Below are 12,457 nucleotides of genomic sequence, written 5' to 3' on the forward strand. Positions count from 1 at the left end.
TAAAATATTTGTGCTGTGTACCTTAGTAGTTGGTATTATTATAAATACATTTCTGCAATTATTTTTCCATAAGATTAATCTTTAAAAAGCCTTTCTATTGATATTTCTTAATTTCTTTAATACCCTGCGATGTCTACCATGAAAACAAATGAAGAAATGGCACATTCATCAAAGATCATGAAAACTATAGTATGACCTCAGAAATCTGAAAAGAAAGGTTCATTGTTATTTAAACCACCAACAAAAATGTTTACAGGGAGCGGCCCTCTCCAAACAAACTTTGAGATTCAAATATGTTACACCTAGCTAGTGCATCTAAATATATCTGTCTTCCCTTCTATTGTCAGCTGTGTAAATGTATGTACAGTAGAAAACACAGAAAGTACAACCAGGCCAGCCACTTGCTCTTAATTTTAACAGGAAAAACTATTAACACAAGTTTCTACAACCCTCTCAACTCTGCAAGTGATCTGTGCACTGTAAGCGTCCATCAGGTAGGAAACACATAATAGCTGGTAACTATTTTCGCGAGAGCTGAACGGGAGATTTTTCGGAGCATCATTTTAGGCTCTCTTCTTGAAGCTGAGGGACATAGATAAGGCTGCAAGATTAGCATGCAACAAAGGATATGCAGTGCTTTTATGATTTTGTCACAACTTTTTGGTTGCAAGGCCCTGAAAACTCCTCAGCCAACAGAATCATATTTAATTCCCAACGTTGACCATTAAGAACTCTTTGGAGTTTTATAGGATCAGCACGTTTAGGTTCTCTCCTGGAGGACGAGGGATCTAGATAAGGCTGCAGGGTTAGCATGCAACACTGGAGATGTAGTATCTTTATGGTCTTTGTCATCAATTTTTGGTTGCAAAGCCTTGAAAAATCCTCCCCTGCTAGCAGAATCATATTTAATCCCAAGAGTTGACCATATAGAACTCTTTGCAGCTTCATCAGGATCATCAATTCGCAATGTTTTTGGGACCAAAATAGACCTTTTTGAACTCTTTTGTTCGACTGGTTCCTTGCCCTCTGGATCATCACCTTCTCTTGAATGCTTTCCTAAAGGTGAATTAGGATCAGAACCTGACACTTTCTCGTTTTCTGTTCGCGATGGTTGACTCAGCCAAGGATTAGTCCAAGGAGGCACACTGCAGTTCCAATAAGGTGCAGGGTAAAATGGCATGGGGAATCCAAAGGGGTAAATAGCTGACATAGGAACTGCAGCATTCCATGGAAAAGGGAAAGGTACTCCGTGGAGGCAAGGAGCTGGAGACGGGAAGCCATTTGTATTACGCATAACTGCCTCGTGCGGCTTGATGTTACCTCCTTCCACCATCATACTTGAAGTCTTGATGGAAGATCCCTTAGAGCAGTCAACGCCATTTTCTCCACCTTTGCAAGAAGAATTCCGGTGTTCCTGTTTGTAAAAACCATTTGGGATCACATTCGGTGCCCTTCTCTCTGCTGGATTTAAAGCAGAGGCCATAGAGTCACACAGTGGTAACTCGGGACCAAAGGATAGAACAGTGCCATTTGGTTTGAACATTGGATGATGAAATCCATTTGGAGATTCAATTCTTGATGCTAGTAATACATCATCAGGGATACTTATATGATGATAATGAGATGCAAGATTCTTGTTCTTGCGACGACCAGCTCCCACGGGGAGATTCCTCATGGTACCACCGGCAGTCCAGTACCTCTGGCAGCTCCTGCAGAAATGACGAGGCTGGTTGACATTGTTGTTATTATAGTAACAGAATTTTGTATCCGTACTATTGCAACGAGGGCAAGGGAGAATTTTGTCTGGCTTCTTCAGAAGTGTCTGCTGGGAATCTGTTGTATTTGGTTCATTTTCAGTCTCGGAAGATCTTACTGTTTGATGGTCTTCATCAGTAGGAGATTTAGTACTTTTCTCTGATCCTGATGAAGTCTTAGGATTTTCTGATATTTCCATCATCTGATTTTGATCTTCCTCCTCCAGTTTGTCTTCACTGAGTTCTCTTGTTATATGAATATCGTCCTAAATCAAAAACATAAAACTCCATGAGCTTCTTGTAAAACAAGAACAACAAACTCTACCTTGTGAAGGTAGTGAGGTTGTATCCGATAGACCCTCGGCTCAAGGAACTCATGAGCTTCTTGTGAAAATTGTAATTAGATAGCTACAGTAAAGAGTTTGAGCTAAAATCGACCGCGCATAATGGTAAAAATCATCACAAATAGGGAGCATAGACAAGTTTGTAACCTTTCCTAAAGGATTCGTCCTCAAAAAGGGTAACACAGTACCGAGTAGCTTATTTTTCCCCAATTTCATCGATTCAACTTATATGGTAAAGGTGGAAAATCATTNGGCTCGTATCGAGGGATGGTGGGAGAGTGCCTTGCAGAGACCTTCCCGTTACGGACGGGGAGGGGGGGTGGGAGGCTTCTTCTTTTTGTTTGCACTATCTGAGATCGGAGAGAGAGAGAGAGGACTTAGATCTTGATTTGAGATCTTCGAGTTCCCCTTCGTTTTTGGCATTTCTTTTCTTTTGGTCCAGGGAAGAACTACGCGATTTTGCTAGGAAATCCCCACAGACGGCGCCAAATTGTTTGGCTCAAAAGTTATTACATACCTTATGAGTATAAAACAATATAAATAAATCACGGGAAAATCATAGCAAATCGTAATAATCCGTTTGAACAAATGAAGAAGACGAAAATAAGTATTCAGAGTTAGGGGAAGAAACATTAGAAGCCTTTATTGATAATATTGGTTTGGTCTGCCTCCCCATGAAGAGGTTCAGAGCCTTACAATGGTATGACTTTTGACCACAGTTTTTGGTCTCGTTGTCTCTTTTTTCTCTCTCTATAATGGTGAAGAAGAAGCCCCCTTTCTAGGGTTCCCTCTCTTGGTATTTATAACTGTGGGCTTCGTGAGCTGGCAATAAGTGGCCGTGACCACGTTGGGATCTCGCCTTTATGGTGGCGGATAGGCCATAGCCTTGCTGATCGAGCCAGATGCGGGTTGAACATCGTCAACTCTGAGTGGTCGTGCCACTAATTAATCATGAATTAGCTTAAGACGGGATTAGCCTCGTTAATTATCGTGGGGTCGGATTCTGACCCATACAAGGAAGATAATCTGGAATATTGTCTGACAAATAATTCCCACTAACGTCCATGACTTTTAGAACAGGAAGGTTAAACATAGCATCAGGGAGGACTCCAATAAATCCATCATTTTGGAGATGCAAGTATGCAAGATTGACATATTTGAAAATTTAGGCATAACTTCTCAAGAGGTGATAAGGTAGGACATAGCACAACTGGAGCTTATCGAGGACATGACCCTTGATAGGGGAATGTGGAGATCGAGAATTAGGGTGGACGGTTAGTAGGCAACCGCGCGTGTTTGTTCTTTTTCTCAGACCGGTAGCAGTAGTGTAGCATGGTATCTCTTTATTCTTGAAACTATTTACTGTTTGATTGCATTCTTTCATTTTAGTTTTCTTGATACGTTATTGTTACCACTTCTTGGCACTAATTCTTTTCATTTTGTCTTTAGCCGAGGGTCTATTGGAAATAACTTCTCTGCCCTCCAGGTAGGGATAAGTTCTGAGTACACAAAGATGCCTTCGAGGGCGTTATTTGACAGGTTATGATAGCGTAAGTCTGGAAATAACTCGAGCACGTTAGTGGTAAGTGTACGGCCCAAGCAATTATCTGATAAGTCCACCATCGGAAGACTTGATGCTTGAAATTGAGAAGATGCAGGAATTCCACCATACAAATGGTTGCCTCTCAAAGACAACATAAGAAGTGTATTATTATACAACAACCCAGGACGGAACGTTTCCTTGAAGGGCGTCCTCAACTTGTGTTGTTTGGAAACGAAAGTTAGAATTATATGGCCATATTTCTGGTTTAATCTAGTATTTCGTAGGTTAAGGGATACAAGTTGAAACTAAAATTGTAGATATTCTCCAGCAGAAAAGGATTGTCAGTCACATTAAAGATGCAACATGTTGATTCTACCATTTGGACAGACTGTGAGTCAGCGACTACAACTTTACTAGACAAAAAGGCACATCAGAAATTAAAACACTCTTTGCATGAAAGATGGTAAAAATACAATATGACATCAACAAGCAAAAGAGGTGACACTAGAGAGTAATATATCCCAATTAAGTTATTAACTTCAGGGCATGCTAGAAACCGAAAATAACTGCAATTCTGATGATTCAAACGGAGTATCGACGAGAAATTGTTTTTTTTTTTTTTGGCAAGGGAATATGAATAGCATATTTAGAAAAACAATAACACTAGGATTTCCTTATAAAAAGAAACTAGTATTAGTACCCGCTCGATGCGCAGACATAAACCATGTCAAATTATGATGTAAGTTGCCTGAATCATGTGCAAATAACCTTAAAACCTCTCATATAAAAATTATATAATCATTAGATATTAATTAAAAAGCAAGTTATGAAACTATTGTTCAGATCTCGTAGTGGAAAACCGATTTTTTATTGCATTTGTGGCAACCTAACCCCTTGACTTTAGTACTTGCATTTCGTTTCACTAAATATAATACTAAACATGTCATGTTGTGATCTGTCTTGTTTGAGCATATTAGATCATATTATTTTAACAATATTCTTACTATCACTCTCTTTTTATCTCAAAGTCAAATATGTCTTATTCATCACATCATTTTTACGCAAATTCTTTTTCCTTTTTGTTCTTTACTAACAGTTATTGTATTATTTATTATTTAACATTATTATACTATCATATAATCTTTTATTAGCTTAGTAATTAACTTAATGTCTTGCTTATTATCCATTTAATAGTCTTTAATAAATACACTTTTTTATTCTTAAAATTTAGTCTATTTTTATGTTTGTATCATCTTATTCATAATTTGTAATCATTTAAATCTATTAGTAATATTTTTAAATATAATTTAACTATTTAATTTATTTATTTTAAGTCAACTTAAACTATAAGTATCCCCACACTACCTTTATTTTTTTATACATTCTCTTCCCTACTATAAATTCAACCACATCCCGAAGCTATCTTCTTCTAGTTGCGTGACGAAATCCGACAGCCAATTGCTGGCTCTAAATAACCAGCCCGCAATGAGCTCAACTCTTCCATAACATAAGGGGGCGACTTGCGCGCGATTTTAATTCGCTTTTATATTATTATTTTTACCTACAACCAAAAGAATATCACATTTTGTTTTAAATTGTAACTTTGAATTAGACTAAAATATTAATATAAGTTCTTTGATTATTATGTTCCAAATGTATTGAGTTTTTTTATAATTATTTTTGTATTAGATGCAGTTAAATTTTCTTTCTTTTTTAGTTTTAAGATACAAATTTTAATTTTTAATTTTTATTAGCAAATTACCTACATTAAAAAATTTATTTAGCTTTTTTATTTTTATTTTAATCATAGAAAATATTATTAATTGTTTGAACACATTATACCTAAATAAGTATTAATATTTTCACTTTAATTTTATTTATTTACGTAATATTTTCAAAAATAATGAAAAAAATATGAAATAAAAAGTCTCATCTCAAATTCAAATTATTATTATCATTCTATTTTCTAAAGTGGACGGTAGTTACATCAAATTATGTTATGCTTTCAAACATAAACTAACTGCACTAAATTCAGATACTAATCATAAAAATATTTTTTTAATTGTTTGAACATATTTTATTTAAATTTTGTAGTAGTATTTTCATTGTCATTTTATTTCTTTACGTAAAATTTCTTTTGTTTTTAGTTTTAAGATAAAATTTAATTTTTAATTTTCATTAACGAAATTATCAATATTAGAAATTTATTTTGTAATTTGAAATTTATTTTTATTAATTTTTTATTTGTTATAAATAAGCCTTCAATTTCATGGTATTATCCATAGTTTGAGTATTCTCGTCATAACTTTAAGAAATTTTTAATATCAAATTAAAATAGTCTTTCCCTTTCATTTTTAATAGTAAATTATTAATGATTTTCTTTAATTTTTCTATTTCTTTAATCTAATATGTAGTTTTATTACATTTTATGTGCCTTTTCATCAAGAAAATGTGATTTTCTGATCATATTTAAAAAAAATCTCATCTCAAATTCAAATAATTTTTTCTATTTTTTAAATTAGATCGCATTTTCAAAAAATTATGTTATGCATTCAAATTTAAATTAACCGTACTTAATTCAGATATTAATCATAAAAAATATTTTCTTTGTTGTTTGAACATGCAATATCTAAATTTATAGTAATATTTGCGTATAAAATATCTATTTGCCGGATTTATCAATATCAATATGACTTTATTATTTTTATTGTTAAAATATTTTTATTGATTATTTAATTTTTTCTTACCCTATAAATAATTTGTATATTTTATGTAAGATCTTATTTTGCTACCTGATATTTTTATATTTTAAAGACAATATATCTTTAAAATCTTAAGTAAATGTTAGTTTTATTTTATATTTTAACTTACTCCAAAGTATAAATAGTCATAGGTTATTCAATTTACATCTTTCTATATTTTTTATTTTTATTTATATTATAGTTTTAATTAATTATTTTACCTCCATATTTCTAGATAACATAAAAGAAAGTCTAATGGGTCTATATATATATATATATATATATATATATATATATATATATATTAGATTTGTCTAAGATCTATTTAGATTATGTATAAGATTCATTCAACTACTTCCATTAATTCTGTTTCAATTTATAATTTCTAATTATTAATGTTGTCTTAAAATTGCCAAGTGGCTTCATTTTAGCTTGCCACTTGGCTTAACCACAATGCATACTACTCTCGTTTTAATATAATATAGATACTACTAGGCTTTTGAAATCCAAGTTGCCTTAGCAGTTAGAGGCGGATCCAGAATTTAAATTATATGGGTCCAATATTTAAGTATTTTAGCATTGAACTATCAAAATTTTAAAGTTATGGGTTCAATTAAACCCGTAGCTATCAAGTTACATCCGCCGCTGCTAGCTGTGGACAGCATGGTGCACTAAGCTCTTACTATGCGCGGGGCCCGAAAAAAGCATAAATTATTCGTTCGTTGCTATCTTATGTTTTCATGAAGATTGTTAGGGAAAATTGGAAAACCTGCAGACTAGAACTTAACTCATACCATGTTTAGTATGTATCTCTGTGATTACATCAATTGGGTGAGTATGATTCAAAAGAAATCAGATTGCTGCAATTTACTAAACAAAAAAAGAAGTTATTGCTTTATGCCAGTTGGACAAAATCACACCTTGGATTTTGAAATAAAATCATAGTGGGAATTAACTTTGAAATTTGAATTCGTAAGTCTGTTGTATTAAATATAGATAGCTAAACGATGAGTTTGTTGTAATCCAAGAAGGCAATTAATTGACTTAGAGATAAAACAGACTTGTAATGTGAACACTTAACCAGCAGACCCTTGAACCTCTCCCACATTTCTTGTAATGTTTCTGTTGATTTCTGCCTGAAGCTCAATATCTCTCATCAATTTGTAAAGCAGTCTTATTGGGTGGGTAGAATTTCTTCACAAATTGCTTGACTAATTCCTCCCAAATAGTGATGGAGTTTATGGGGAGTGAATTAATCCAAGTCTGAGCCGCTTCCGTCATTGAGAACGGAAACAACAACAGCCTTATTGCTTCAGTGTCACATTATGTTGCCTTTGCGTGACACATATCGACAGAAAATTCTTCATATGCTGCTGAGTATCTTCAACGTATGACCCTGAGAACAGTCTCTTGTTCTGCAATAAATGTAGCACGTTATTTGTGATTTGAAATGATTCCACTAGTATCATAGGGACTGCAATTGAGGTTGCCAGATTTTCGGCGGTGGGTCGTGCCAGTCATACAATGCTGCTTCTGGCACAAGAGGCACCACACCCTGATTGTTCGGGTCATTCGCATTGTTTCTGTTGTTTGGATTTTCTACTCCGTCATCCATGTTTGGTTCGATTTGTTCTGTTGAGTTTTGTTGCTATTTGTCTTTCTTGTTTGCACGATTCAGTGCCTTGAAAACTTTCTCAGGATCTGATAATGCTTCGAACAATTCACCAGTACTTGAGGAGTTTCTAGGCATGCACCTGCAACACCCAAGACTACAAACGTTAGAATTTCAATGTAATTGGTTTAAATTGAAGAAAATTGACTACGCTAAGAATTTTAGCACTTCTTTTAGCTGTAATTAATAACTCCGTTAATTCTCCGGTAAAGGCGCCAAAATTTGATCACGCTTAACTATGCTTTATAAAAAAGGACAAAGCAGACGTTGCAAATATATTCCGATTAACAAGTCCGAGTCGAATCCCACAGGGAATTAACCTATTAAACACAGCTATTGGACTCACACAAATCCACGTATTCAATCTTCAAAAATATTTAAGTAATAAATTGGATTTTTATTAACTAAGTATTACGTAATAAAAATGCAATAAATAAGAACTAGCTATGAACTGGCCGTAGGCAAGAATTGAAATGATTTAAGGTTCTGATTTCCCCTATTGTTGAAATCCTTTCCACTACATTTCCTATAAATTTGCCTAAGTCTTCTCTATCGATCATGAGCACTCTGACTATCGTAACTCTCTCCCGAGTAATTACAACAATATACTAGACATATTCTCCCGAATTACGCTAGCTAGCCTTAAGTACAGCTCACTTAGATCGCACCAAGGTTTCGTTATCCCTAATCTCACCTTTAAACCCTTCGTATTGATCCCTCATATACGTTAGGAGTGTTCTCAACAACTACCTAAACATGCACTCTCTCCCGAGTAATACATACTAAATAGGAACAGTTAATTGAGGGCCCTTCAATAAACAGCAATAAACATATAGTAGAACAAATAGAGAGAATACTATAGCAAATCTATATTAACGTAACAAGAAATTCATCCTCCAATAGGTTCCATGGAATTAAGAAGAAGAAGATGAAAAAAATCGTAGATGATTCTCCGTCTTGCTCCTTGTTTTTGTGTTCTTGCCTCCACAATTCTTCTAAAAATAAGTATCCCCTCCTTTTGGGCGAGTTAAGCTTCATATAGGTCAAGGTTAGTCACCTTTGGAATTATAAAATTGGCCTTGGGCTATTTTTTCTCGGAAGCCCGTGCGCGGCCGCGGATCAACCGCGGATTGACTGCGCATTTTGCCCAGTATTCTACCTGACGTGCGCTTGTGCGCAGCCGCGGATCGACCGCGCACCTGGAGGAGTTTGCGCCTTCATTTTTTTTCTTTTCTTCTTTTGCTCCATATTAACTCCAAAACACTTTTTAATGTCCTCACAGCCCGGAATCGCTCCTACAAGGCATAAAAATTTATAATTAGAGCAATTTGTTATCATTTAACCTTCAAATATCAATAAAGTGCAGCTAAATTAGAACATAACTGGTAGCTAAACTACATAATTATAGCCTACTATCTGCAAGTGATGTTACACATTATTGTAGAATTTATAATTTGAAACAAAGGAAGTCAAAAGACATACATAACCAAATGTTAGTGCTGTTGGAAAAAAAAAAAGTACGGATATATATTGAGTTAAATTTATATAATTGATGGATGATGAAATAGTCTGGGCATTACTATTGTTTCTATTGCTTCACTTCTAATTCACCTGGTTCACTTCTAATATAGTTAATAATTAATAATTATGTAATGGTAGCTTTTTTTCTTCACGGACGAATTGATAGTCACTCAGATTTAAATGATATTATTTTAAATCAACCTCGAAGATAGGATCTTAATTCCTACTCAATTTTCACCCAATAAGTTTAAACCTTTTAAAATAGTATGAATGATATTGGAATATCTGTGAGATGAGTTACACTAAATTTAAGGAAAGAAATATAAGCTCCAACTTAATTGTTGAACGTAAGAGGATTATATATATCATTTGAACGACTAATGTTAGTTACTTAAATAGGATTGACATACCAAATACTAAACTTGATAATTTTCTTGCTTTTTATCTTTCAACAACATGTAGTTAACATTTAAATATGAGCAACATCGGTTATGGTTACAAATACTTCAAGTCGAGAAGTTTCTCCCTTGTCTTTAAGAAATTATAGCCTTCTTGCTTTTACAGCCACATGCATATTAGGAAGTTATTGCCGAATAAAAGTAGTAATTTATAGAAGTTGCACAGAAATTCGACCAATATAGGTCTTCCATAGGATGGCTAGTATATCATAATCAATTTCATGGTGTAAAGTTGGAAAAAAATGAGTAGTTATTTGTTATAGAGATATTTAATAGATACTAACATGAAAGAGTTTTATTGATATCATTGTTGCACGTACAAGAGCCCTTTGTCTGATTCACGATTATGACCCCTTTCATTTGTAAATTGACGAAAAGATATTAGTTGAATTTCATAAATTATATAATTATATAAATAGAACACGATAATCATGTGTCAAATCACATCCATTATGCACTGATAATAGGCGAAATCTAGGTGATTTAGCTATTGTTTATGCTTCCGCTTGATTATATTCCAACGTAATAATATGGTTAATTGATGAAAAATAGGCTCTAATTGTGATTTGTATACATTGCAGGATGAGGAGCTTATATGATGCTTTCAAGAGGCTATTGGAATGATTTATGAGCAAAAAACGATCCCTCGGAGCTGAGTGCGCGCAAGGACGAGGCAAAGAAATAAAAGAAATAATGGTCCAGGTGCGCGAGCAGACGCGCGAAGTTGTGCGCGAGTTCGCGCGTGTTAGGAAGGCTGAGGCAGAATGTTAGAGTAAACGCGCGAAGGACGCGCGAAGTAACACGCGAGCTCGCGCGTGTCCCAGTCCGAAAAAGAATTAGTTAGGGGCAAAATTCGAAATCTGGAAAGAAACTCACTTAACCTATATAAAGTCAAGCTCGCCCAAGGTTAAAAAAATGAAGGTTTTTATAGGGTAAAGCTTAATTGTGAGAGTACTTTGGCAAGAGAAACAAGTGTGAGAGATCACCCAAAACATCGTTATTCTTATTCTCTTTTATTTTTCTTGCAATTCTCGATTATGAATCTTCTATTAGTTTATTCCTCTATTGTTATGAGTAGCTAAATACCTAAATCTAAGGTTTTGGTGGAACCCGTTGGGGATGACTTGGTTGTTTTATTAATATAGTTGGATTTGGTTGTTAATCTCTATTTGTTCATCTATGTTTTGATTGTGGTTAGTTGAAAGGGCCCTCAACTATCCGTTCCTATTTATTATGTATCTACTTGAGAGAGAGTGCATATTTAGGTGATTGTATGAACAACATCACTCTCGGAGTATAGACAAGAGTCATAACCGAGGGTTTAGAGGTGGGATTAGAGATAACGATACCTCGGGTGCAATCTAAGTGAACTGTATTGTGAATCTATGACGACCCAAAGGGTCATCACCTGTTTCCTCATTTATTCTGTGCTTCCGAGGCCTTGAAAACCTCATTTTTACTTGCCTCGATTTGCGTGCGCAGTCCGGGCGCGTAGCCGGAAAGCTTTTATGTTGAAATATGTGAATTCTGTGAAAAATTTGAAGAATTTTGATATTAATATGTTTAAGGTTGACTTCGGTCAATATTTTTGGTAAACGGATCGGGACCCGAGATTGGACGGTCCCGGAAGGTCCGTAGAAAAATATGGGACTCGGGCATGTGCCCGGAGTCGAATTCCGAGGTCTAGAGCCCGAGAAATGAATTTTTCTGTAAAATTGTTTTTCTGAAATTATTAAAGAAAATGGAAATGAAAATTGATTAAAAACTGTGGTATCGGGCTCGTATTCTGGTTCCGGCGCCCGGTACAAGTCTTAAATATGTGTTAAGCGCTTTCTGTAAAGTTTGGTCGATATCGGACGTCGTTTGACGTGTTTCGGACCTAAATATCTAAAGTTTGAAGTTTATGAAGTTTGAAAGGAAAATGATGAGTTTGAGGCTTGATTCAATGATTTTGATGTTATTTTGGCAATTTGATCGCTCGAGTAAGTTCGTAGGATGTTATTGAGTTAGTTTGTGTGATTGGTTAGGAGCCCCGAGGGCTCGGGAGTGAATTGGAGGTGGTTCGGGGTGTTTTTGCACTTAGGATGATATCAGATTTTCTGCAATTTTTACACAGGGATTTCCTTCTTCGCGATTGCGCTCTTCCCCACGCGATCGCATAGAGCTGAGTCGTCCTTCTTCGCGATCGCATAGAACTGAGTCGTCTTCCTTCGCGATCGCGTCTCGAACCACGCGATCGCGTAAGCCAAATCCTTGGACCCCCAGTAGTTCTTCTACGCGGTCGCGTAACCCTCCACGCGATCGCGATGACCAGTCAGTGGTACCCTTCGCGATCGCATCCCTGTTTCCGCGATCGCGTAGGGCAATTTTGCCCAGCGAATTTTTAAGTCAAAAACAGAACTAGTGACGGGAAAAACATATCAC

At 35.2% G+C, this 12,457-nt stretch overlaps 1 protein-coding gene across 1 annotated transcript; it reads right to left on the reverse strand.

Moving 5' to 3' along the window:
• Positions 1 to 204: 204 nt before the first annotated feature.
• On the reverse strand, positions 205 to 2,324 carry LOC109238419 (cyclic dof factor 3-like). The gene has a single exon (XM_019404869.1). It carries the CDS (start codon positions 1,955 to 1,957, stop codon positions 761 to 763), a length of 1,197 nt encoding a protein of 398 aa, XP_019260414.1. The 5' UTR covers positions 1,958 to 2,324; the 3' UTR covers positions 205 to 760.
• Positions 2,325 to 12,457: the final 10,133 nt, after the last annotated feature.

This window comes from Nicotiana attenuata, unplaced genomic scaffold (assembly GCF_001879085.1).
Source record: "Nicotiana attenuata strain UT unplaced genomic scaffold, NIATTr2, whole genome shotgun sequence".
Classification (NCBI taxonomy): domain Eukaryota; kingdom Viridiplantae; phylum Streptophyta; class Magnoliopsida; order Solanales; family Solanaceae; genus Nicotiana; species Nicotiana attenuata.

Coding starts and splice junctions, on each gene's coding strand:
- LOC109238419 (XM_019404869.1), bottom strand. CDS start 1,957: ATGATGGAAATATCAGAAAATCCTAAGACTTCATCAGGATCAGAGAAA.